Source organism: Triticum urartu, chromosome 5 (assembly GCF_003073215.2).
Source record: "Triticum urartu cultivar G1812 chromosome 5, Tu2.1, whole genome shotgun sequence".
Lineage (NCBI taxonomy): Eukaryota > Viridiplantae > Streptophyta > Magnoliopsida > Poales > Poaceae > Triticum > Triticum urartu.
Window position 1 is genome coordinate 649,964,775 of NC_053026.1, and position 27,760 is coordinate 649,992,534.

Sequence of the window (27,760 nt, forward strand, 5' to 3'; positions counted from 1 at the left end):
ACTGGTCTTTTTTCCATAATTTATTCTTATTTATTTATTTATTTATTTTCCTTTTCCTGTTATGTTTCTTCTTTATTTTTCAAAAAATTCTCGCGCTTTCAAAATGTTGTTAAAACTCTGAAAATGTTTTTTATTTCGAAATTTTGTTCATAAATTAAAAAATATTTGCATTTCCGAAAATTGTAAGGTAATTTCAAAAACTGTCTGTGTCGTAAAAAATGTTCAGAATGTCAAAATGCGAATAAATTTTTTGAAAAGCACAAACAAATTGTGAAAACAAACATTTTCTGTGAGCAAGGTCAAAAACTTAAATTCCGAAACATTTTTCACAAATGAGACAAATAATGATATGAAAAAAGTGTTCTAAATTTGACCAAACATTTTTCCAATTTGTGATTTTTTTTTGAAAATGAGAACATTTTTTAAATTCCGAACAAATTCCAATAGTCGCCCAACAGGACCAATGCCGTCGCTTAGTTGGGCAAGGCCTAAGATTTTATTTTTTTACTTTTCTTTTTTTTCCTTTTTCCTATCATAAAAAAATATTTTTTACTTTTTAAACATTATTATTTTTTGAAACCTATTCAAAATATTGAAATACCAAAATACAGTTTTAAGTAACTATTTTAAATTATGATTTTAATAATTTTGTTTAAATATTTATTAAATGCTTTTCAAAAGAATTTGTTGTTTTCAATTCTATAATTTTGTATTTGTTAGTTATGTTAGAAACTTAAAATGACAGTTTTAAGTATCTATATAAATTATGATTTAAATACATTTTTCCTTCAAACCTGGCATGGATGACTACTCGGACACACTACGTTGAACATGGTGTTTTTTCTAAACATTCTTGAAATGACCTCAATATTTGCCAGCAGGTGGCATGCCCATGGTAGGCATCCATGCCCTCAATATTTTTTTTCAATGGGCTTGTATGACCAATTCAAGACATCAATCCAGGTTGCTTGGGTTTTTGATAAGTTTTTCATTTCTAAAGTTTTGTCTGTCAAAAAGGTCGATAAATGGATAGATGTGTCGCAACTTGCATATGGTGTCGGAAGTAGTTCAAACCCGCCATGTATGCCTACCATGGGCATATCCACCTAGTGGCAAAAGTTGTGGTAATTTCAAGGATGTCCACGAAAACACCATGTTCAACGGAAGGTGTTTAGCCTGGCTAGAAGGATATGTCAGAGAGCATGTTGTTTTTCGACATCCTTGAAATGGACCTAATTTTTTTCATGGCCTCGTATGACAAATTCAAGACACCATGACAAGTTGTTTTGGTTTCTGACAAGTTTTGTATTTTTTCTAGAGTTTTCTCGGTAAGAAAATACAGAAAAAAGGTTGGATGTGTCGCAACTTGCATACGGTGTCGGAAATTGTTCAAATCTAGCATGGATGCCTATGAGGGCATGCCTACCTAGTGAAAAAAGTTGGGATCATTTCAAGCATGTACCAAAATAGACCATGTTGAACAAAGTGTGTTCTGGGGGGCAGAAGGCTCCGTCTGAGAGCATGTTATTTCTTGACATCTTTGAAATTACTTCATTTTTTTCAAGGACCTCATATGACCAATTCAAGGCATCATGACAAGTTGTTTGGGTTTTCGACAAGTTTTGCATTTCCTGGAGTTTTCTCGGTGAAAAAAAAAATGAGAATTGAGGACAGAACATGTTGCAACGTGCATACGGTGTCGGAAGTCATTTAGACCAGGCATGGATGCCTAACATGGGCATGCCCACTTGCTTCCAAAATTTGGGGGCAGGTCTAATATTTCCAAAGAATATCATGTTCAATGGAGAGTGTTCGAATAAAGTTCAAAAGTAGAAAAATGGATTAACAAAAAGAGAAGAAAAATGAAAATAATTGCAAAAAAAATGCTTAGGCCCTAGAAAATAATAAATGCTTTCAGAAATGTTAGTATATTTGAAAAAATATTTGTAAATTTGAAAAAATGTTTGTGTCTTAGAATAATGCTCGCCAATTTTTAAAACGGTTTGCATTTTTTAATGTTCAGAAATTTAAAAATTACTGTTTTCCACAAAATGTTCACAAATTTGATAAATTATTCATATTTTCGAAAAAATGTTTGCAGTTTCAGAAAAATGTTGACAATTCTGAAAAGCTGTTCATAAAATTTGTAAAATATTCACAAAATCAAAGTATTTTTCATAAAAGAGGATCGGAAATTTGAAGAAAATGTGCGTTTCCAAAAGAAGTTCAATTTTTTATTTTTTTCGTATCTTTAAAAGTATTCATGTTTTTGAAAAATATTCCAAAATATGAAAAACACATTAGTTTTTTTAGCTATAAAATACGCTTTAGATAGAATGTCCGGCCCGGTTGTACAATAACAATTTTGATCTGCTACTGTATTTCTAATTAAAAAACACCTACAGTACATCCATTCTAGGTGATAAACATCTGCGCTCCGTACGTATAACGTGATTATGATGGTTTTGGTGGCTATTAGCAGTTTCACAACCCCTGGAGGTCCTGTGTTCGATTCCTAACAGGCTCACTAATTTTCTTTTGATTTTTTATAAATGCTAGCGTACATACTCACTAATGAGCTTGTCCAAGATGGACTCAAAACGTGATAGATCTCTGCGTCGTATTTTCTAGAAAGACCATCATACCCTTTATTATAAAAGGGTATGGACAGATTTTATCCGTTGATGTGTTCAGGGGGTGATATATATTGTCCATTGATGTGTTCAGGGGGTTGTACCGAAAAAGAAGTGAAAAATAATACATACTCCTTGTCCTCACAATCATCAACCATCCTGTGTTCTATTCCTAACAGGCTCACTAATTTTCTTTTGATTTTCTATCATTGCTAGCGTACATACTCACTAATGGGCTGGTTCAAGATGGACTCAGAACGTGATAGATCTCTGCGTCGTATTTTTAGAAAGACCATCCTACCCTTTATTATGAAAGGGTATGGACAGATCTTATTCGTTGATGTGTTCAGAGGGGTGATAGATCTTGTCCGTTGATGTATTCAGGGGGTTGTACCCAAGAAGAAGTGAAAAATAATACATACTCCTTGGCGTCACAATCATCAATCATCCTGTTTTCGATTCCTAACAGGCTCACTATTTTTTTGGATTTTCTATCATTGCTAGCGTACATACTCACTAATGGGCTGGTTCAAGATGGACTCAAAACGTGATAGATCTCTGCGTCGTATTTTCTAAAAAAATCATCCTACCATTTATTATGAAAGGGTATGAAGAGATCTTGTCCATTGATGTGTTCAGAGGGATGACAGATCTTGTCCGTTGATGTGTTCAGAGGGTTGTACCGAAGAAGAAGTGTAAAATAATACATATTCCTTGTCCTCACAATCATCAACCATTCCATTTCCCAGTTTTTAAAAACAATTCCATTTGCCGGTAAGCCAAAGCCAAATCGCAAGCTGCCGTCGTTATGATGAGGTGAGATCAGAGATGATTGGCGAGATCACGGTGCGCCTGCTCCAGCAGTTGGGCGTCCTCGTCCCACTCGTCCCGGTAGCTCTCAGGCCTGTCCCTCACCCTGCCTCTCGCCGCGACGTAGATCGCCTTCCTCCACTCCTCGATGGTATCCAGCCCGCACCGCTCAACCAGCCAGTCCTCATACTCGAACGTGCTTGCGCCGAGGTTGTGGGTGAACCTCTTGGGGTGTCCGCGGGCCTCCATGTCCGAGTAGAAGGACGCCACGTCCACTATCATCTCCTCCGGCGACGGGAGCTCGATCTTCCCCGACAGAACACCGGCCACCCAGCTGCTCTGGAGCTGGAACACCGGGAAAAGGATTCCCTTGAATGGCAGTCCGACGAAGGAGATGCTAGGGGCCAGCCGCGGCGGGAACACGTGCTTGTACAGCGGGCCCACACGGTTGTCGTCCACCGTGATAGCCGAGTCGTGGCCGAGGAACGGGAAGCTGTACTTGTACCTACGACGAGCACATCTCCATCAGTCAAAGTTGATCTCCATTGCCGGCATAATTTGAGACCTCGGTGGAGCCTTAATTCGGCAAGATGTACGTACCCAGTGCAGTGCACGATGGCGTCCGCCTTCACCCGGCCGCCATCCTGGAACACCACGCTGCCGTCCTCCTCGGCACGATCGATCTGCATCCAACCATTCGAAGAAGTAGCTTGACGTGATTAGAGCATCTTCAACAGGCGCCGAACACGCCGCGCGTAAAAAACAGCTTTGCCGCGCGCCCATCATCTGGTTTGACGCGACGCGCAGCGCTGACTCCAGCAGTCGCGCTAAAATGCAGCTCGTAAAAAATATAGCGCGCGTTCATTTTTTACAATATTTTCGGAAGCATGGATAATAAAAAAATGATAAATTTACATAAATAAAATGATAGATTGCATAGATAATAAAAAACGATACGAAAGTATTTAACATCGGTGCATCCAACCATTTGAAAAAGTAGCTCGATGTGACGAGGGGATTGGATCTGGGCGTCATGAGATGATATATATATTGTGTATACCAATTACCATGGGATGCAGCCACAGGTTGGCATGGGCAGTGCTGCTCTGCATCTCGGCAGGCGCCGCTCGAATGGCGACATGGACCTCCTTGGCCACGCCGCCGATGTCCCTCGAGATGTCCATCCCGCTGGGATTGTACCCAATTATCACCACGACCTACCAATAAGATGCATGCATGTTGCAAATTTAATCAGCCTAGCCACAAAATTAAGAACAAGCAGTGTGGCCGGCCACACATTAAGAAGAAATTAAGGCGATGGATGATACTACTATATACATGGCCGTTCCACATTATGCATGCTTATTTACTGTAAATAGCCATATTGTTTTCTATATACATGGTCAAACTTTTAAGTAATAAAGTGTCCTTTTTCGAAAAATATACATGATCAAACTTTATAAAGGTGGACTTAATTAGGACAAAACTAATATGCAAAGTAAAATGGAAACGGAGGGTGGGTAGATGAGACGCACTTGGCCGTGGAACGGGTCGGGCACACGGTAGCTGTGGCTGTGCATCTGCTTCCCGGGCCAGCCGCTTATGCCTGCACATCATTCATCTCGCTACATCGATCCATCGCCATGAAAATGCCTACTAGTAACTTCACTGACCAGTACCGCGTGCATACACAGTATGTAACATGACTGGCATGGATCGATGCATTACCGGCAATGTCCGCCAGGCGAGGCTCGGCGAAGTGGCCGTTGCAGACGACGACGGCGTCGAACACCTCCGACTGCTCCCCCTCTAGGTCGCTTCCGGCGCCGGCGAGCTTCCTCGAGCAATACGACACACTCCAGCCCGCGGCGCCTGCTTCGTCACAGCTGCGGCGGACGCCGACCACCTCCGTCTGGAGCCGGACCAGCCTGAGGAGATCGAACCGCCGCGCGAACGCCTCGAGTTACCGGAGCACCTCCTGGTGCCCGGGGAACCTGCGCGGGTCAACGGAGCCCTCATCGGCGACGAAGGGGAAGTCGAGGAAGCCCATGCACTCGCGGGGCAGGTTGGTGCGGAGGGACGCGTAGAGGCTCCCGTGGACGCCACCGGCACCGAGCGGGTCCGCCGAGGCCGCGTCGTCGTAGCGCCAGGTGCCGCCCACGCCGGCTGCGCGCTCGAAGACGACAGGCGCGTGGCCCTCGCGCCGCAGCTCGCGCGCCGCCACCAGGCCGGCTGCCCCCGCGCCGATCACGGCGACGCGCGACGATGACATCGGAGGAGGAAAAGTCTCCAAGTCTCGGCTGGTCTGCTCTCTCGTCGTCGGGTGTGTCGTCTTTTTCATGTGGAGCAGTTGATCGAGCTGGCCATTTTCCTCCATTCGCGCGTCAATCTTTAGTTTCTCTATAAGACTACCAGTTGCTTCTCCTAGTATATTTTGGACCAGCTAGACCCCTAGAGGTCAGTCCTCAAAACAAATTTGGGGGCAGTTGACTGACCAGAAACTTGTTTTAGTCGTCTTCACCGTTTCGAAAGCATTGAGATCCAAGCGCGTACAGGACTACATCAGCTGCTTGGCAGGTCCATTAGCTAGGAATGTGTGTAGCATGTCTGTTAGAGCATCTACAATCATGAGAGTCAAGTTTGGCTTCCTATAGTCCCTGGACAGTGATCGATCACCCATTATTTGTCTCCCAAATCCATACAACCATGCAATGTGAGATGAACATAGGTCACATTTGAACATAGCATAGCTCCGGTTTTGCAATCGGACCAAAAATGTATAGGTTCGTCACCACACCTAGATACAAACGATAGATAAACGGAGGGGGAGGGCGCCCGACTTCACCACTTCCTCACAAGTCCATTCTTCTTGGGGTCACGGGAGTGCTGGTTGTGCTCCTCAGCGTAGGTGTCCGCCGCCGGAGGGGAGTCATTGTTGTCGTCTCTCGGCATGCCACTATCAAACGAGGAGGAGAAGGAGGAGGAGGAAGAGATGATCCCAACTAGATGTCGGGCAACGCAAGTCCTTGGACACACTAGTGCAGAACCGGGCATCATCACCGGTTCGAAAGGCCCTTTAATGCCGGTTCTATAACCGACACTAAAGGGTGTGGACTAAAGCCCCCCCCCCCTCTTTAGTACCGGTTCAGCACGAACCGTCACTAAAGGGCCACCACGTGGCACGAGCCATCGTCGGGGGCGTAGAGTCCTTTAGTACCGTTTGTAACACCAACCGGTACTAAAAGGTTTGGGAGTTCTGGTTTTATTATTTATTTTTTCTTTAATTTTGTGTTTTCCATTTAATTTAGAGATTTTTTATATTATAATGAGTTATTAAATCATTAGATGAAAGAACCGCGGATTAGTATTAAGTGGATGGATCCTAAGTGATCAAGTAATATGGATTATCCATATATATTACTTGATCAATTAGCTAGGATTATTGCCCCCTGTCTCCTAATCGTGGGCTGCGTTTCTGATTGCTGCCCCCTAGTACTTCTCTGTGATCTTTCATAATTTTACTCCAGTCTTTCACTATTATGCATTCCTCGATTTTAGAAATACTAAATGCACTCATGTGCGTTGTAGGATGTCTTGACCGTAAACTAACCATTGACATGCGACCGTTAGTCTCGATCCACTGAGGCACAACTATCACCGGGAGTCTCTGTTGAAGAATATCGTATAGTAACATACTTAGCAATGAAGTTTGGCTTAAACAATAATGTATGCAAAAGATGCACTGAGGACAAATAGTAAAAAATCTTACCATCTTTTCTAAATAGATGTGACCGTAGTTCAATACGAACACTATTGGTCGCACGTTTTAAGTACTAAGATTTGAAAGTCTAGGAAAATAATTTCTCTTGACAGCATCAAGATCTTCAAGCCATGAAACATAATGAGTTATCTCCTCGCAGTTTAGTTCAGCCCCGGGACAGCGGTCGGTCGTGTCTACCAAGCGCCGAACATATTTACTTGAATGGAAATAAGTTGTCAATAGAAATTAGTTGTCAACTTTTTTGAATAAACAATATCGAAGACATAAATATGGTTGAGAAACTCACATAATGGTAAAACTGAAGGCGTCTGCACATCGACTCAGATGTCGATATTACCTTCAATATCATCTTCCGGACGAATATAAAAAGTGATAACCATATCAGGCTCAAATGCATAAGCCTTGTATAATTTTGCGTAGAAAGTATAACCATACTCGGTCTTCAAGTAAACTCTCTTTATTTCCATAGTTTTCATAGGACTGAAACCAATCTTATCCAAAACAAAAATTCTTGCATGGCAGGGGATACGCTAGTAGAATAGTAAAAATTTAAAATTATAAGTTGAAGCAAATGAAGTATAAGTCGTGCTTAATTACGAAAAAAGACTTGTCGTTGCGACTTATTGTATCCACTTCGAATATCTCATCCAGCTTGACGCTGAGGCGCCTACCATCAACTAGGAAATTTATGTCGCACATGTCGCGCTCATCTTCGTAGTATTCGCACATACCGAAATCCTTTTCGTTGTCAGACATTTTCTATGCTCATAGTTGAAACATTAATTGATAAACACTTACTAGTTCTATTAATTCAACTAATTCAACTAAGCACTTACTAAAAATAAACTAGTTCTATTAATTTTCTTACTAAAAATAAACTAGTTCTATAGTAAAATTTTAATTAATTGGATCATATAGGGAGGGGACTGGGACTGGCACGACGGCGACGGGGACGGGGACGGGCGCGACGCGACGAAGCAGATGAAGAAGAAACTAACTAAAATTTCCATAAGTGCTATATATATAGGAAGGGCCTTTCGTACCGATTGGAGCCACCAACCGGTACTAAAAGTCAAATTTGGCCAGGCCAAACAGCGGGAAGCGACCCCCTTTAGTACCGGATCATGGCTCCAACCGGTACCCCCTTTAGTACCGGTTGGAGCCATGAACCGATACTAAAGGGGTGCGCTGGCGCAGGTGCGGTGCTGCAAATTTAGTCCCACCTCGCTAGTCGAGGGGCGTCCGCACTGGTTTATAAACACCAGTGTGGCAGCTCTCTCAATCTCCTCTCTATAGCAGGCTTCCGGACCTAATTTTGCCGCCCTGCCCTGTGGGCCCGCTGGGCCTTACGGGCCTGCATCCTGGCCCAGGGACAAGCGGGTCCACTGGCCAGCGCACAAAGGTGTTTTTTATATGTAGTTTTTTTCTTTTCTGCTTTGTTTATTTCTGATTTGTTTTTTGCTATATTTAGAGTTTCTTTGTGAATATTTTTGCTTTGGGTACAAAAAATTACAAACTTTCTATTAGTGCCACTAGTTTTCAAGTTTGAATAGTTTAAATTTGAATTATTTGAAATTTGTGTGAATCACTAGTTTGTGAATAACTTAACTTTAAAAATAGATTTTTTTTGTGATTCTTTTTTCTTATGTTTAATATTAGTGTGTTTTATCACTAGTTTGGAGCCACGAACCGGTATTAAAGGGGGTGCGTTGCCACCCTACGATGCACACAGTTTAGTCCCACCTCGCCAAGCGAAAGGCAGCCGCATTGATTTATAAACGCACAATGGACAAAAAGTCTGGAGTTGAAATAATTTTAAAAAAATGAAGTGCCTTTGTAACAGATGTGTTTTCGTCCGAAATCCTGATACTTCGAAATAGATTGTCCAGTTTGTACACAAAGTGCATCCAATTTTTGCCGTAACCGTCTCTACTTTTTTGCACATGTTATGTGTGTGAAATAATGATACCATGCCAAGTTTCAACCTTTTCAGAGTTCATTTGTAGTGCTTTTCAATTTCAGGGTCATTTAGCTCAAAACAAATTAGTAAATGCATAAAAAAAATAGAAAATAAAGGCAGAAAGGGTTGAAAGTTGATGACGTGGCTTTGAATGGTGCATAATGAACGCACACAAAGTCTGGAGTTGTAATAAGTTTAAAAAATGAAATGCCTTTTAACAGATGAGTTTTCGTCCGAAACTCTTATACTTCGAAAGAGATTGTCCAGTTTTGTACACGAAGTGCATCCAATTTTTGCCGTAACCGTCTCTACTTTTTTGCACACATGTTATGTGGGTGAAATGATGATACCATACCAAGTTTCAGTCTTTCAGAGTTCATTTGTAGTGCTTTTCAATTTCAATGTCATTTAGCTCAAAACAAATCAGTAAATGCATGAAAAATATAAAATGAAGACATAAAGGGTTGAAAGTTGATGACGTGGGTTTGAATGGTACATACTGAACGCACATAAAGTCTAGAGTTGTAATAAGTTTTAAAAAATGAGTGCCTTTGTAACAGATGAGTTTTGATCCGAAACCCTGATACTTCGAAAAACATTGTCCAGTTTGTACACGAAATGCATCCAGTTTTTGTCGTAACCCTCTCTACTTTTTTGTACATGTTATGTGGGTGAAATGATGATATCATGCCCAGTTTCAACCTTTTCAGAGTTCATTTGTAGTGCTTTTTTAATTTCAGGGTCATTTAGCTCAAAACAAATCAGTAAATGCATGAAAAAAATAAAATGAAGGCAGAAAGGGTTGAAAGTTGATGACGTCGTTTTGAATGGTGCATACTGAACGCACGCAAAGTCTGGAGTTGTAATAAGTTTTAAAAAATGAAATGTCTTTGTAACAGATGAGTTATCGTCTGAAACCATGATACTTCGAAAGAGATTGTCCAGTTTGTACACGAAGTGCATCCAGTTTTTGCCGGAACTCTCTTTACTTTTTTGCACATGCTATGTGAGTGAAATGATGCTACCATGCCAAGTTTCAACCTTTTCAGAGTTCATTTATAGTGCTTTTTAATTTCAGGGTCATTTAGCTCAAAATAAATCAGTAAATGCATGAAAAATAGAAACGAAGGCAGAAAGGGTTGAAAGTTGATGACGTGGCTTTGAATGGTGCGTACTGAATGCACAAAAAGTCTAGAGTTGTAATAAGTTTAAAAAATGAAGTGCCTTTCTAACAGATGAGTTTTCGTCCGAAATCTGATACCTCGAAAGAGATTGTCTAGTTTGTACATGAAGTGCATCCAGTTTTGCCATAATCATATCTAATTTTTTGCACATGCTATGTGGTTGAAATGATGGTACATGTCAAGTTTCACATTTTCAAAGTTTATTTGTAGTGCTTTTCAATTTCAGAGTCATTTAGCTCAAAACAAATCAGTAAATGTATGAAAAATAGAAAATGAAGACAGGAAGGGTTGAAAGTTGATGACGTGACTTTGAATGGTGCATAATGAACGCACGAAAAGTCTGGAGTTGTAATAAGTTTAAAAAAATGAAATGCGTTTGTAACAGATGAGTTTTCGTCCGAAACTCTGATACCTCGAAAGCGGTTGTGTAAACATGTAAAAATATACATCAAAAATACATTGATCAGTAGCGCCTTTCAGCCAAAACGCGTTACTGCTATGTGTAAACATGTAAAAATATACATAAAAAATACATTGATTATCAATGATCTTTTTGTGTACAATCTGAATTGTCAATATGAGTCCTCACCGATTTAGAAACCGGAGAAGACTCATATTGCGGCCACAAATTATACACGTAGAGTTCAATTAAGACCAAGTGATTGTAATAGTTTGAGAAGTAACATATTTAAGGTGGTAAAAAACGTTGCCGAAAAAATCAACTAAAAAAAATCTAGTACCGTTTTGCGGCATGAACCGGTACTAAAGGGGCTGATGGGGCCCAAGCCTGGCAACAGCCTGCCACAACCTCTTTAGTACCGGTTTGTGTCACGAACCGATACTAACGAGCGCCCGCCTAGCCGTTCGAAACGGCACTAATGGTCATATTATTACCGGTTCAATTACAAACCGGGACTAATGAGCTTTACATTAGGCCATTTTTCTACTAGTAAGAGTCGGGCTACTTTCGCCCGGGAGGCCGCCCTCGCGGGACGCTTGGACTCCTCGATGCCGAGCCGGAGCACCTTCTAAAAAGTGATCCGCCCTGCATCATTGCATCAATCACCAACTGGCTATCAGTGTTAACAACAACTCTATTGCAGCCTAAATGAATTGCCAACATGAGCCCATTCTTCAAATCTTACGATTTTGCACATTCAACATTAACACCTTGTCTTCCCTTCCACGTATGTAAGGGCATCTCCAGCCGTTCGGCCCCCCAGGAGGCGTTTTTATCGCCGCTTGGGGGGCTGCCGGCGAGAATTTTGTCCTGCGAACGAGAAAATCTCCAGTCGTATCCACCCCAAGCGAGGCCCGTCGTACTCACTGCGCCACCGTATCCGCCCCATCTGCATCCGCGCCCGCGCCCGTGCTGCTTGCCGCTCGCGTGCTCGCCCGCGCCCGGCCGCTCGCGCCTGCGTCTGGCCGCTCGCGCGCTCGTGCTGCTCGCGCCTGGCCGCTCGCGCCCGCAGGAGCCGGATCAGCTGTCGACGAGCTCTTCGACGAAGGCAAGATCCGGCCGCTGAAGCCCACCACTTCCGCCGCGTCTGCTAGACGGTGGCAGCGTCGTCTTGTCGCCATGGTCGGCTCGTCGCCAGGTCCGCCATGTGGTCTCCTCGGCTTGGGGCCTGGCCGGGCACGGGCACGGGCCCGACTTCGACCGTTTGCCACAGCCATGGCGAACGCGTCCAAGGCGGCCGCGCCATCCCCCTCGGCGCCGGCGTCAAAGCCGCAACCCCCATGGTCGCGACGCTCGGGGTCCGTGGCTGCCCGTGGCCGGGGCCGCCCGTGGCAAGCCTTGCCGCCCGCGCCCGCTCACAGCGTCGCCGATCGCACGCCTCGTCGACGCAGGGCTTCCTGGCCGCCTGGACCACGACTTCCTGGCCGCTGAGTCCTTGACGCTGGCCAAGACGGAGCTCCCCGGCATGGCCTTCGGTTGCGGCGACACAAACAAGGACGACGGGTTCCTGGCGTGGAGGCGGCGAGCGAGGCGGGGAGGCGACAGGTGGGGAGGCGGGCCTGGGCAGAGAAAAAGGTTGGAGAGAGAGGGAGTGGGAGGCTGAATGTGGGCCAAACGCATGCAAAATCTTCTCTCTCCACCCCCAAGTGCTCCCCGATGGGCTGGGTTTCGCCAGGGACCGCCGGCACTATTTTTAGCCAAATCCGGCGAAAACTGAGCTCTTGGGGCCCCGACTGGGAGAAAAATTAGGCGCCGGCGTGCAAAAAGTGCTCGTGGGGGGCATCCTGGGGGCCGGCTGGAGATGCCCTAACAAGCACCCACATCCTGTGTGGCCTCCACCAAAAGATAACCCATATGCCTCGTCCATTCAGAGCAACAGCTCGCCAGCAACTACTTATGGACCGTCTTAGTGCGACTCGCTAATCGTTTAAAGTTTTTACTTATATATATATAAATCTCAAAAAAAATCCACAGATATTATATAAACTGTTTCAATAAAAAAAGTTCATGTTTTACACACATACATACAAAACATAAAAAATATATGTTAGAGTATTTTGGAGAAAATTTACAAACATTTGGAAACTATGGTTATACATGGAAAAAGAAAATTATTTTATCAGAGAAAAAAATCTGACTTTTTCTTTCACTTTCCTGTTTCATGTTTTTTCCCTGCATTCAGGTTTCCCTTTTCGTGATTTATTTTTATTTATTTTTCACAAGTTTTACTTCCTTTTGATTATCTTTTTCACCTTTTTCAGGGTTTCAAATTCATGAAAAATATATTGAATTCTTGTATTCTATTTTAAATATGAGAACAATGTAAGCATTTATGAATATTTTAAAAAATATTTTCTTTCTAAATTTATAAAAAAATATTAAGTCCATTTTTAAAATTCATCAACATATTTATTTAAAATCCATTACTGAAGCAGGTCTTAGTAATATATTTATTTTATTTTTGAAAGAAAACCAAGGCAAACAGCAGGAGCCGGTTTTTCTGTTTCCTGCATCAGAGCGTTTATCTTGGCCCAGCACAGCCGCGCGATATAGGGTTATGAATAAGAGCTCTTGTTTCCCGCCCGTACTGATTTGTATTATGTCTCGCCCATACATATAGGGTTATGTGTCGCCGGTACTGATTTCAAAATCACTTGTTAATGGTACCCCTGGCAAAGGTCATCCCACTTTCTCAGGCGCTAACAAGTGACACTACTTTTCACAGCCTGTGTGTTTTCCTTTTTTTCTTAGATTTGTTTATTCAAAATATTTTATAGCTTGAACCGTGCGTCCAAATTCTAAGCCGTTTTCATCGTTAGATTTTTCACGTCGAGATATTAGAAACTAGATCTTACATTAATAGGTTGCGACAAACTTTATTTTCACGAAAAACCGGAAACCGGGTAGGAAACCAAAAACCCAAAAAATACGGTAAAAAAGAAAACCGTGAAAACGACAACAAAAATACCAATACTGAAAAAAAATAGAAAGAAAAAACTGGAGCGCAGAAGCATAGTTGCGGGTTTTCACTTTTTCCTTTTTCAAGAAGCACATACTCTTTTTTTCAAGAAGCATTACGGAAGGAAATATGTGCTTGCACGAGACACGAAATTGTGTTTCTTGTGAAAGCACGGATTTTTATTCTCTTTCGGAGAAGCATATCTCACTGAAGCAAACTTGTGCATCCACGAGAAGTAAATCTATGCTCTTCGTGGAAGCACAAACTTTCATTCTTTATAGAGAAGCATAGGTGTGCTTTGTAGAAAAAAATTGCTCCAAAACGCATGAAAAGCCGGCAAAAACCAAAAGGCCAAAACAATGAAAACACATACAAAAAATAAAAGACCGAAATCGAGAGGGGGCCCCAAGAAGACGACACATGGGGGCAGCTGGGCGCATCCCTCGACGCGCTCGTACGCCAATAAAGTGAGCCTTACGGGAGCCCCACAAGGTGTAACCCTTGGATGGTTGTGTATGTCTCGGTTCAAGGTTTTCTGTGTATCTATGTTTTTTGGGCCGGTCATTTTGTTGATTTTTATTTTCATTAAAGGGCTCACTTTCTGTACAGTTTGTTGGTTTGTTCTTCTTTTTTAGTCGAGGGGATGTTTCTCTCTATTGGTAGGACTGATCCGGTTTTCACCACTTTTTCTTGTTCTTCCTTTTAGTGTTCTTTAATCTCGCAAAAAAGAGTTCTTCATTACGTTTTTCATCAGATTTTTTAATTTTTCTTTGCTTCATTGTGTTTTCTTCGGTATTCTTTTGTTTCCTCTTAATTTTTTTCCGTTTCTTTTCTGTGTTTGCTTTTGTAATTTTCATCAATTTTCTTTGGATTCCATCGGTTCTTTCATTTTTTTCTATTTCTTTTTACTACTTTCATCAGTTTTCTTTGGGTTTTTTCTGTTCTTTCCTTTTATATGTTTTTCCTTCATATTTTCATTGATTTTCATTAATTTTTTATTTATTTTTCTATTTTTTGTTTTCTTATTTCCTTTCCTTTTTTGTTTTTTTGACTATGTGTCTAACTTATTAATACACATTGTACCTTTTATATACATCTAAACCTTATTTTATACATTTCGAAATTTTTTAAAGACATGATTAACATTTTTTTTTTCAAATTTATGTTTTCATTTGTGTTTTTTATAAATATTGTACATTATTGTTATACAGTCATATAATGTTTTTGTACACACTGAACATTTTTTAATACATGATTAATAAAAACATTGATGTCTACTTTTTTTAATACATTGTACAATTTTTTATACATAAGGAACATTGTTTTACACATGTTTAACATTTTCGAAATACATAATTAACATTTTTTGTGACCTCCACCAAAGAAACACGTTCTACAAAGGCTTTCAGAGCCATCACTTCTCTTTCAACATCATCTCCAAGTCCAGCCACACAAAAAAACCCATCATTTCCAAGTTTGTCGTAAGGACAACTATTGTCGTAGCTGATATCTTGGGTACTTAAACCTGATCACCATTAACACGTTGCCTTGTCCTCCGCCGTACTATGTACTACCAAACACCCACAGCAATGAATGTACATCTACATCTTAATTAGGTGGCCTCTACCAGAAGAGCACCCATATGCCTTGTCCATTGCGAAAAACAGCTCGCCCGCAGTGGCCACTTATGGACCGGCTTAATCGGGTAAAGCCATTTCTTATATAAATCACTAAAAAGTATTTCCCTGATTTTATGTAAAATGTTTTAATAAAAATGTGATAAAATAAGGGAAATAAAAATGTTTTAATTAATTTTATTAAAACATTTTACATAAGAAATGGACAAAAAATCAGGGAAATACTTTTTAGTGATTTATGTAAAATGTTATATTATTATCCTCTTTAGTATTATTATCTTATTAGTGATTTTATGTATCCCCTGAAAAGTATTTCCCTGATTTATGTAAAATGTTATATTATTATCCTCTTTAGTATTATTATCCTCTTTAGTATTATTATCTTATTAGTGATTTTTGTCCATTTCTTATGTATTTCCCTGATTTTATGTAAAATGTTTTAATAAAAATGTGCATATATAATATATGGTGAGAAATACTAAAAAGGAGATTTTTTTTGTCCATTTCTTATGTAAAATATTGTAGAAAACATAATTTATATTATTATTGTTGGAAATATGCCCTAGAGGCAATAATAAAATGGTTATTTTTATATTTCCTTGTTCATGATAATTGTCTATTGTTCATGCTATAATTGTGTTATCCGGAAATCGTAATACATGTGTGAATACATAGACCACAACATGTCCCTAGTGAGCCACTAGTTGACTAGCTCGTTGATCAATAGATGGTTACGCTTTCCTGACCATGGACATTGGATGTCATTGATAACGGGATCACATCATTAGGAGAACGATGTGATGGACAAGACCCAATCCTAAGCATAGCACAAGATCGTGTAGTTCGTCTGCTAGAGCTTTTCTGAATGTCAAGTATCATTTCCTTAGACCATGAGATTGTGCAACTCCCGGATACCGTAGGAGTGCTTTGGGTGCACCAAACATCACAATGTAACTGGGTGGCTATAAAGGTGCACCACAGGTATCTCCGAAAGTGTTTGTTGGGTTGGCATGAATCGAGACTGGGATTTGTCACTCCGTATGACGGAGAGGTATCTCTGGGCCCACTCGGTAACGCATCATCATAATGAGCTCACTGTGACTAAGTAGTTGGTCACGGGATCATGCATTACAGAACGAGTAAAGTGACTTGCCGGTAACGAGATTGAACGAGGTATTGGGTTACCGACGATCGAATCTCGGGCAAGTAACGTACCGATTGACAAAGGGAATTGTATACGGGATTGCTTGAATCCTCGACATCGTGGTTCATCCGATGAGATCATCGTGGAACATGTGGGAGCCAACATGGGTATCTAGATCCCACTGTTGGTTATTGGCCGGAGAGTTGTCTCGGTCATGTCTGCATGGTTCCCGAACCCGTAGGGTCTACACACTTAAGGTTCGATGACGCTAGGGTTGTTAGGAAGACTTGTATGTGATTACCGAATGTTGTTCGGAGTCCCGGATGAGATCTCGGACACAATGAGGAGTTCTGGAATGGTCCGGAGGTGAAGATTTATATGTAGGAAGTTGTCATACGGTCACCGGAGGCATATCGGTATTGTATCGGGGCCACCGGAGGGGTTCTGGGGGTCCACCGGGAGGGGCCACCTCTCTCGAAGGGCCTAACACTATAAGAAATATGTCAACTTATGACCTTCTGTCAGTGACCCTCGAAGAATTGGTCATAAATTTATGACCATTTTAGACCAATTGGTCAAAAGCTGTTCAGGGGGCTTCAAACTCTAAACCATTGCGACCATTTTGGTCAGAAAGGTCGTAATTTCCTTACACAAAATGGTCACAAAGCAAACAGTGCTAGTCCGCTGCCTTATTTCTAGTTGTTAATGACCAATATAGATGGTCATAGCCTTGTAGATTGTGGTGGGTTGTGATGACTAGGCGCCATCTCATCAGTTTTGCCTATGTGTCATGTCCATGTGGCAGTTTTTGCCCTAGGTTGTGAAGCAATCTATATTTCATCATTCCCAAAATTCCCAAAAAAATCTCATAAATTCTTTGGGTCATATCTTCATCAAATATGTAAAAATCCTTCCTTGCCTAGTTCAAAACTAATTCAACAATATTCATTTTCCTATTATGTTCACAACAACACTTTATGAAGGAAGTGCTATTTATATATTCTTGATTGCCCTACGAATTTTTGGGAACTCTTTCCTATCCAAATCATTACCGCATGACAAAATTCAGCTCCATTTTCCTAGCGAATCTTCCTCGGCAAATTTCCAAAGTTTTTGTCCACCTAGAAGCATTGTGAAGGAAGTACCTTTTTTATATCTCTAAATGACATGAAATTTATACAGTTTCTTCATATGCCCAAATTATCACCCTCCTCCAAATTGCAGCTCAGTCAAATCATCTATGTGAGCCCAGGTTCAATTTATATTTTATGGCCAAATTGGCACGTTGCAAAGCAAGTGTTATATAGACCCCTCCTATTACCCTCAAACTTTTCGGGCACTCTTCCATACCCAAATCATTGCCACATGATAATATTCAGCTCAATTTTCCTAGTAAATCTTTCTCGGGAAATTTCCAAAGTTTCTACCTCGAGAGAAGCTTTGTGAAGTAAGTACTAGCTAGGCTTACCCAAATGATCTGAAAATTGACCAGCGCATGACCATACCTAAGTAACTTACCTACACCAATTTCGAGCTCATTTCATTCATCCAATCTCTCTCACTAGTTTTCCCAAGTTTCTGTCCATAGAAGAGCATTGTGAAGGAAGTACTAATTTGGCATGTCCAAATGGTATCAATTTTCTACAATGCTTTCCTATGCCCAAATAACCATCCTCCACAAAATTTCAGCTCAATCCATTCATTATTTTGAGCCCAGCTTCAACATTCATATTTTTGTCCAGCGTGGTACTTTGCAAAGCAAGTACCACCTAGGGTCCTCCTTTTGAGCTAAAAATTTGTGAAGACATTCTCCTTAGTAGATGGTCATCCTCAGCCAAAACTCGCGCCCATTGTCCATGTGCATTTCCCGTACCGCTAATCAAACACTTGGCTGCTAATTCATGTTTGAGCATTGATCGGTCTTCTCGTGAGAATCTTATGTTGTAATTTTCTTCCTAGCACCAACCTGGGGAGTTCCCAACCCACTAGACATGCCTAAGCCGCCCAGAACACATGGCAACATTACGGTCACGCGGTGACCACGCGACGGGCATGCGAGTTTACGCGCTCTAGAGTTGGGGCCCTCGGCCACCGCCCAAACCTCGACGTATCGCCACCAAACCATGTATTTATGATTAAATAGGTCCTTATGTAACTAGAAATGATTTTTGGAAAAAATAAATAGCAAACTATGAGGCAGCTGCAGTTCAAATTTGACCCGCTTCCAACTAAATCGACGGAAATTTGTCTTTTTCACGAGAGGTGGATCAAAACTTTTTACACCCAACCATTTTGTCAATTGTGCATTGAATATGTCCTAGTATTTTAGAAAATTGATTTGGTCCAATTTTGCAACAATTATTTGGTAGTTCCTTCACAAAAAACCTCCTTTCGGGCACTCGGAAAATGAAAAATGGTTTTTTCGTCCAAAGAAAATGAAAACTTCCTTAGGCAACATTGTTTGCCATTCCAATATGCACCCTTGTGCACAATATGAGATCATTTGAATAAACTATGCCACGAATGTGGCCATAAGATTGATCATTTGGCTTGAAAGCCATTGATCTTCACACATGATAACTCGTTTCTGAGAACACTTTTTTAAAATAATTGCCGTATTACAAGTTTGTTATTTTTCCTGGGAACTTGGCCACATATAATGACACAATGCGAAGGTTTCCCAATTTTTCGATTTTTTTTGAATTTTTTATGCCCGTTTCAAAATGCGGTTAAAACGGCGGGCTTGACCGTTCCTACCTAGTGGTTGAATCTTGGAAAACTTTTAGTGTTTCTCTGATTAAATAGATACTTATGTACCTAGAAATTATTTTTTTTAAAAATAAATAGCAAACCATGAGGCAGCTGCAGTTCAAATTTGACCCGCTTCCAGCTGAATCAGCAGAAATTTGTCTTTTTCACGAGAGGTGGATCAAAACTTTTTACACCCAACCATTTTGTCAATTGTGCATTAAATATGTCCTAGTATTTTAGAAAATTTATTGGTCCAATTTTGCAACAATTATTTGGTAGTTCCTTCCAAAAAAACCTCCTTTCGGGCACTCGAAAAATGGAAAATGGTTTTTTCGTCCAACAAAAATGAAAACTTCCGTAGGCAACATTGTTTGCCATTCCAATATGCACCCTTGTGCATAATATGAGATCATTTGAACAAACTATGCCATGAATGTGGCCATAAGATTGATCATTTGGCTTGAAAGCCATGAATCTTCATGCATGATAGCTCATTTCTGAGAACACTTTTTTAAAAGAATTGCCGTATTACAAGTTTGTTATTTTTCCTGGGAACTTGGCCACATATAATGACACAATGCGAAGGTTTCCCAATTTTTCGATTTTTTTGAATTTTTTATGCCCGTTTCAAAATGCGGTCAAAACGGCGGGTTTGACCGTTCCTAGCTAGTGGTTGAATCTTGGAAATTTTTTGATGTTTCTCTGATTAAATACATACTTATGTATCTATAAATGATTTTTGAAAAAATAAAGAGCAAACTACAAGGCAGGTATAGTTGAAATTTGACCCGCTTTCTGCTGAATCGGCCAGAATTTGTCTTTTTCACCGGAGGTGGATCAAGGCATTTGACACCTAACCATTTGGTCAATTGTGAATCAAATATGGCCTAGTATTTTATAAAATTGATTTGGTCCAATTTTGCAACAATTATTTGGGAGGTCCTTCACAAAAAACTTCCTTTCGGGCACTCAAAAAATGGAAAATGGTTTTTTCGTCCAACGAAAATGAAAACTTCCTTAGGCAACATTGTTTGCCATTCCAATATGCACCCTTATGCATAATATGAGATCATTTGAACAAACTATGACATGAATGTGGCCATAAGATTGATCATTTGGCTTGAAAGCCATTGATCTCCACACGTGATAGCTCGTTTCTGAGAACACTTTTTAAAAATAATTGCCGTATTACAAGTTTGTTATTTTTCCTGGGAACTTGGCCACATATAATGACACAATGCGAAGGTTTCCCAATTTTTTGATTTTTTTTGAATTTTTTATGCCCGTTTCAAAATGCGGTCAAAACGGCGGGTTTGACCGTTCCTCGCTAGTGGTTGAATCTTGGAAATTTTTTGATGTTTCTCTGATTAAATAGATACTTATGTATCTAGAAATGATTTTTGAAAAAAATAAAGAGCAAACTACAAGGCAGGTACAGTTGAAATTTGACCCGCTTCCTACTGAATCGGCGAGAATTTGTCTTTTTCACCGGAGGTGGATCAAGGCATTTGACACCTAACCATTTGGTCAATTGTGAATCAAATATGGCCTAGTATTTTATAAAATTGATTTGGTCCAATTTTGCAACAATTATTTGGGAGGTCCTTCACAAAAAAACCTCCTTTTGGGCACTCGAAAAATGGAAAATGGTTTTTTTGTCCAAAGAAAATGAAAACTTCCTTAGGCAACATTGTTTGCCATTCCAATATGCACCCTTGTGCACAATATGAGATCATTTGAACAAACTATGCCATGAATGTGGCCATAAGATTGATCATTTGGCTTGAAAGTCATTGATCTCCACACGTGATAGCTCGTTTCTGAGAACACTTTTTTAAAATAATTGCCGTATTACAAGTTTGTTATTTTCCCTGGGAACTTGGCCACATATAATGACACAATGCGAAGGTTTTCCAATTTTTTGAATTTTTTTGAATTTTTTATGCCCGTTTCAAAATGCGGTCAAAACGGCGGGAATGACCGTTCCTAGCTAGTGGTTGAATCTTGGAATTTTATTGGTGTTTCTCTGATTAAATAGGTACTTATGTACCTAGAAATGATTTTTGTAAAAAATAATAGCAAACTATGATGCAGCTGCAGTTCAAATTTGACCCGCTTCCTACTGAATCGGCGGAAATTTGTCTTTTTCACGAGAGGAGGATCAAAACTCTTTACACCCAACCATTTGGTCAATTGTGCATTAAATATGGCATAGCATTTTAGAAAAATGATTTGGTCCAATTTCACAACAATTATTTGGTAGGTTCTTCACAAAAAAACCCCTTTTGGACACTCGAAAAATGAAAAATGGGCACTTGAAAAACCTCCTCAATTATTGACGAGAGGTGGATAGACAGCTATTGAGACACAAGCATTTGGTCAATTGTACCTAAAATATGATCTAATATTATTGAAAAATAGAGTGGTGCCATTTTGCAACAAATATTGGTAGGTGCTTCAAAAAATATATACCATTTTCGACACTCCAAAGGTTGAAAATGTTTTTTGCAAATAAAACTCATTTTTGAGATCAGTTTTTAAAGATATTTGTATTATTCCAGGTTTGTTATTTTTCTGAAAAACAAGTCTCACTTGTGACACGATGCTATTGTTCTTATTTTTTTCTAATTCTATGATGTTATAAAATAGGTGACATGATTTAGCATATTATTTAATTGATTACGACCAATTTAGATGGTTATAAAATCGTCAAAGTGTGTACTACATTGTGTTGGTGGAACCGTTTGTGGCACGGATCGATGAGATGGCAGACATCCTACCATCCATTGCTAGCAATCCAACGTCCATCCATCCGTCCATGCAAAGAAAGGAAAAAAAACCCACCGCACCAAACCCTACCTCTCTCTCACCTCTCATCCCTTCCTTCCGCCCGCCGCCTCCCTCTCTCTGTCCCCGATCCAGATCGGCCTCTCCCTCACCCCTCACGCCACACCCTCCTTCCCTCGCGCTGGCACCGGCGGCGCCCTCCTTCCTTTCTCTCACCGGCGGCGCCCTCCTTCCTATCTGTCACCGGCGGCACCCTCCTTCCCTCGCGCTGCACCCAAACCTCGCTCCCGCTCCCAGCTCTTCTTCCTCCGCCCACGCCCCCAACCCCACCCCCTTCTCCTTCCCTCAGATCTCGATCTGCCGCCGCCCCCAACCCCACCGCCACTGCCACCGCCACCATCGACGACCCTCGCCGTAGACGAGGTTGAGGCCGACCCAAGATCGAGCCCATGCCCAGAGCCGCCCCCAAGATTCGCAGGCAACCCCACGCCAATCAGGACCTTGATCTGGATCGAGCAGGCGCTCTCCACCGACGGGGCTTGGGCAGGCGAGCCAACCGCAGCGGATTCGGCCCTCAGCTCCTCCGATGGCCAGAAAGGCGCCGCGGAGGCTCGCGGAGCACGGGGACGTCGCTCGCCGCGCTCACCGCACCTCCATTCCCCTTCACCACCTTCCCTCCCTCCCTCTACACGCCCGTCTATATAAGGTACGCCTCCCTCTCCCCTCACCTCCTCCCCGCACTTCCGGAAGTCGGGGTCTAGGGTTTGGTGCGCCGGTGCGCTGATGGATCTGTCGGGGTTGCTGGTGTGCTGCAGGAGGGCGGCCGGATGTCGGACGCGCCGGCGAGCCTGCCGGGCGGCGGCTTCGGCGGCATCAGGGAGCAGGACAGGTTCCTGCCCATCGCCAACATCAGCAGCATCATGAAGAAGGCCATCCTGGCCAACGGCAAGATCGCCAAGGACGCCAAGGAGACCCTGCGGGAGTGCATCTCGGAGTTCATTGCTTCATCGCCAGCGAGTGAGTGCCTCTGTTGACCGCTGCCGCTCTGTTTTGCCTGCCCGAATCAAGTGTGGTCTGGTGCTGACCTGTCGCCATTTTGTCTTGTCTGTATTGTAGGGCGAGTGACAAGTGCCAGAGGGAGAAGTGCAAGACCATCAACATCGATGACCTGCTCTGGGCGATGGCCATGCTAGGCTTTCAGGAGTACATTGAGCCCCTCAAGGTTTATTTGCAGAATTACAGAGAGGTGCATGCCCATTTAGCCATGTGGGATTTTTTTATCTGAACTAATTGGGGATGGATTAGTGCTTTGAGAGTTAGGTAGGTCCATGATAGTTTAATATGTTGCTGTTGTAGCCTGAAAAGCTCTGTTTGGCACTTTTGTTAGTCCTAGTTGGCAAATTTAAACACTCATGTTCAGCTTGGTGACTGATGAGACCCCACACTGCGTGGCACCAATCATCTTATTGTCCTTAGAACAAGTGTTGATTTATCCCTCCAATTACTACTGTCATTGAGATCTTCAATTCTTTTCTGTACTGTTTATTCAGATAACTGGATGATTTGAAGCACTAAGAATTGTCTCCGGAGTCCAACTATTAAACTGTTTAAGTAGCTACTGAATCTGCTTGCTTGGTTATGGCAGACATACATGTCTTACAAATTCGTTATTCTTGTTTGAAGCTAAGCTAGGCTACTGTTGTTCCAGCAAAAAATAGGGGAGCCGCTCTTTTTGTTCTTCACTAATAAATTCTTGTTTGAATGCATATCCGATCGATCCGCAGGAGGCTGTAGCTGACCCCCTCTCTCACCTTGCCTTATGGATGCAGATCCGTCGAGGGATACATCATCGCCGGTTGGGGAGCAGGATCTGGCACTGGGGTTCAAGGTCAACGCCAAGGGCACTGCTGCTGCACGCCTTCATCAGCGTCAACACCTTCTCCAGTGAGACTGGTGCTGGGAAGCATGTCCCCCGTGCTGTTTTCGTTGATCTTGAGCTCACAGTGATTGATGAGGTGAGGACTGGCACTTCTTCAGTGAGATTGGTGCTGGGAAGCATGTACTACTTGTTGCAGCGTTACCCTTCTAAGTTTACCGGGCTCGATAAGGCATTAAGTGTCTTTAAGATTGCTGTTAGGACAATATTGCAATTCAGGTTGTGAGCATATCACTTATTCCTGAGCAGAATGGTAGTATTTGCTTTAAGCAGAGTAGAAAAATGTTCAGTGTTAATTTGTTGTGTATATACGAGTAGCTCAAAACTTGTTGCCAAAAATAGAATAACTCATGTCTTGCTTGAACTAGACAAGGAAGACCTAATCAAGCTGAGTCTGAGTGAGTGGTAAACAATATAGAGCTCGGACGCTAATCAAGCTGATTTAACTAGTAGATGTCTAGATTAAACCTGTCCATTATTAACCCCTGCTCCTTGATGATGTCGAGCTCCACATCCACAATATGTAAACGTGTCAACGTTAATATTGCACTGATCCTTACTGTTTTGTTGGCTTTAGTTAACTTTTTTTCATATAATAAAAACGTGATCTCGTTATACAATTTTGGGTTCTGTCAATTAATAGTTTGGAAAGCCTACAAGCCCTCTTATAGTTAACTAAAAGGTTGTTGAACATTTTTAACAACTGACTGTTGGACATTCCCATGCTGTACATCACTGATTATGTACAACTTGGTACAAAATTGGTCTGATATTAGTTTTATATCACAAAAGTAGGGAGGTTCCTGCTGCTTATTAGTATCAGCTTTGGATTATTACTGTGTTTGGTTCACCACTGTACTGATTATCTTGGTGAGCATTTGTTTAATAACTGGAATACATTGTTTGCTGGGAACTCTATTTACCTTTGCGTACTATTACAAATGTCTGTGAGGGTCCTTTGTGCTACTACTATAATTTCATTCATGATTTCTGCACATAGATTTCTCATCCTGCTATAAAATTGCTTGTGCCTGAATCTGTTTGCCGTTGCTAGTCAGAAGTCGATTATTACTGGTGTGTTCAGGATTCTATTTCTATAATCTAAAATATGTGTTAATTCTGATACAGCGTAAAGAGCTATGTGACCCCTCCTGGATGGGGCTTCGGTTGGACCTTTGATTGGGCTCCCCATAGACTTTGACCCAAGGTAAACACGAATTTGCTTTTATTGTTGCTGCACATGTCCCTGTCTTATAGAGAATAGTTTATGAGCAAACCCTGTGGTAACAAAACCATATGTCATGGGAGTGTGACACGTACTGTTTGTGAATGCCTGTGATTGGATTATTGGATATCTGCTGATTATATGTCCTTGTCCATCATTGTCTGGTTGTTCTTGCAAGCATTATTAGTTAGGTTGTGTAGGTGCCAAATTCTGCTTCTAGATTAGTCTATTGTACCTGGGCCCTTCGCGGTGGGGTTTGGACCCTGTGTCTGGGTTATTGTTATTGAACTTTGGGCCTGAGCATGGACTTTTTGGGCCTTCATTTTTGTTGGTGGTTCTGAATTTGTGTACCTACAGTTCTACAAAATTGATATGACTGATTGTTTTGTTACTTGGACAATAACTTGCTATTTATGTACCTATAGTTCTAGTTTGTTGCTGCTCAATGCTCACATTCGTTTCTCATCCTTGCTATTTATGTTGGCTGACATAACTTGCCTGTTGCTCTTATGCGACCAGCATCCTCGTGACAGGGTTTGTCGGAACCGCCATCGCTTTAGGGTGCTTCTCCGGCGCCGCCATCATCACCAAGCGCAGGGAGTACTTGTACCTCGGTGGCCTGACCTCTTCTGGCATGTCAATCCTTCGACATGAAACTGTATGCTCGGTTTCTTCTCTTCCTTTTGGTGCGCATGCCATTACTGCATGGTGACCACGTAGGTAAAGCTTGCAAGTCGATGGCAGTTAGAATTGGCGACTGGAAAGAAGCGCACACCTAGGTCGATCTATCTGCTGGTCGCTGCGAGCATTTTTTCTTCTAGTGTGGTCCAGGCCAATGGCAGCATGCATACATTTATATTTACTGGAAATGCATGCATTTCTTTAAATGCATGACAAACAAAAGTCGTTGCTGCTGCTAGGATAGGACATAGCAGTAGCTTGCTGGCTAGCTAGTGTATGTTGAATTGTTGATCAACTCGCCTTTGGGCTGGCTGCTAGTACACCTACGTATAGCTACCTAGGTAGGAGTAGCTATGTGGCGCATGTAGTGGATTATTAAAATATTACAATCTCTTGATCAGCAATGAAAAGCATCGAGATGCAGCTTTATACTGGCATGCGAGCGTATGCATGCAGCATGCTGTGTATGTGCACACTTGTGTACATCGGTAGCAACAATATGCAGTGATGGTGCCAACTATATGGATGAAGCTTATAAACCAAGCATGCATGCATAGTAGTGATGGTTTTGCTAGTAAAAATATACCAGCACTTACATAGTATACACTGGGTGCCAACATTTGTGATTCCTGTTAATATGGTCTGACCAACTGTGCTTAATGGTGTTGTGTCCTCTTGCAGCTCAAGAACGCAGGTGACAAGAAGAGGAAGAGGATGTCCTGAACGTTTCTCCCGCACATCGTAGATACCACCATCACGGCCTTGTAGGAATTAAGCTGGCGATGTGCCACCCTTGTGTATCTGTTTTTGATTGTATGTGGAAGTTGGACGTGCATACGTGTATTTGCTCTTGTGAGTATTTGACTGGATGATCTTTGGATTTAATCAGTTAATAGAAAGATTTATTGATATTTTGTTGTTCAAATGTGTAAATTGAAATCTGTGAATGAAAAATACTAAATGTTCTACTTGACAAAATAATATTTGGGCTCTAAAAAGGCTGCGGCCCAAACTATAGTGGATCAGAACCTTGTGCATTTCTGAAAAACCAGAAAAATAGGCTTAATGAAATGGTCCTAAAAAAGGCCATGGCCCAAAATAAAAAAGGCCAAATTGTTGGGCCAGGCCCATGTAGCTAGAGAAAATTAATAGAGAAAATATACAGTAAAAAGGCTGAATTGTTGGGCTAGGCCCATGTAGAAAATTGAATTGGACCGGGCTGAATCTTGTGCCACGTCAGATTGCCACGCTGGATGCCTACGTGGCCTGGGGAGGTTGCTAGTGACCAAAACAGAACAATAGGCTTATTTTGGTCATAAACGTTTGCGACCATTCTAGAAGAAAGGTCGCTATAGTCAGTTTACGACGCCCAGCTTTTGACCTTATGTTTTTGGTCACAAAAAGGTCATAAATGGAAATTTGTGACCATTCAGTGACCAATAGTGGTGGTCATAAGTTGACATATTTCTTGTAGTGTAATGGGCCGTAGAGGAAAGGGAACCAGACCTACATGGGCTGGGCGCATCCCCCCTTGGGCCCATGCGCCTAGGGTTGGGGGGGGGGAACCCTAAGGGGGCGCCCCCCTTGCTTGTGGGGCAAGCCCCCTCCCCTTGGCCGCCGCCCCCCTCTAGATCTCATCTAGAGGGGGCCGGCCCCCTTCCTCCTTCCCCTATAAATAGAGGGGCAAGGGGAGGGCTGCACACCACATCCAAGGCGCAGCCCCTCCCCTCCCCAACACCTCTCCTCCTCCGCAAGAGCTTGGCGAAGCCCTGCCGGAGTACTGCTGCTCCACCACCACCACGCTGTCGTGCT

General features: G+C 41.9%; 2 protein-coding genes across 2 annotated transcripts; one reads left to right on the forward strand and one right to left on the reverse strand.

Annotated features, from left to right (window-relative positions):
• Positions 1-3,232: 3,232 nt before the first annotated feature.
• On the reverse strand, positions 3,233-5,820 carry LOC125507621 (flavin-containing monooxygenase FMO GS-OX-like 4). Its single transcript, XM_048672150.1, has 6 exons — positions 5,438-5,820; positions 5,172-5,371; positions 4,979-5,049; positions 4,511-4,660; positions 4,044-4,126; positions 3,233-3,948 (listed from the first exon to the last, which is right to left on the reverse strand). Exons 1-6 carry the CDS (start codon positions 5,818-5,820, stop codon positions 3,456-3,458), a joined length of 1,380 nt encoding a protein of 459 aa, XP_048528107.1. The 3' UTR covers positions 3,233-3,455.
• A 17,113-nt stretch (positions 5,821-22,933) lies between these two features.
• LOC125506482 (nuclear transcription factor Y subunit B-3-like) lies at positions 22,934-23,547 on the forward strand. Its single transcript, XM_048671287.1, has 2 exons — positions 22,934-23,127; positions 23,223-23,547. Exons 1-2 carry the CDS (start codon positions 22,934-22,936, stop codon positions 23,389-23,391), a joined length of 363 nt encoding a protein of 120 aa, XP_048527244.1. The 3' UTR covers positions 23,392-23,547.
• The last annotated feature ends 4,213 nt before the right edge of the window (positions 23,548-27,760 follow it).

Coding starts and splice junctions, on each gene's coding strand:
- LOC125507621 (XM_048672150.1), bottom strand. CDS start 5,820: ATGGAGGAAAATGGCCAGCTCGATCAACTGCTCCACATGAAAAAGACG. Junction 4,661..4,978: donor CCGACCCGTTCCACGGCCAA/GTGCGTCTCATC, acceptor TCTTATTGGTAG/GTCGTGGTGATAATTGGGTA. Junction 3,949..4,043: donor GCCATCGTGCACTGCACTGG/GTACGTACATCT, acceptor TGCTCGTCGTAG/GTACAAGTACAGCTTCCCGT.
- LOC125506482 (XM_048671287.1), top strand. CDS start 22,934: ATGTCGGACGCGCCGGCGAGCCTGCCGGGCGGCGGCTTCGGCGGCATC. Junction 23,128..23,222: donor GCTTCATCGCCAGCGAGTGA/GTGCCTCTGTTG, acceptor TCTGTATTGTAG/GGCGAGTGACAAGTGCCAGA.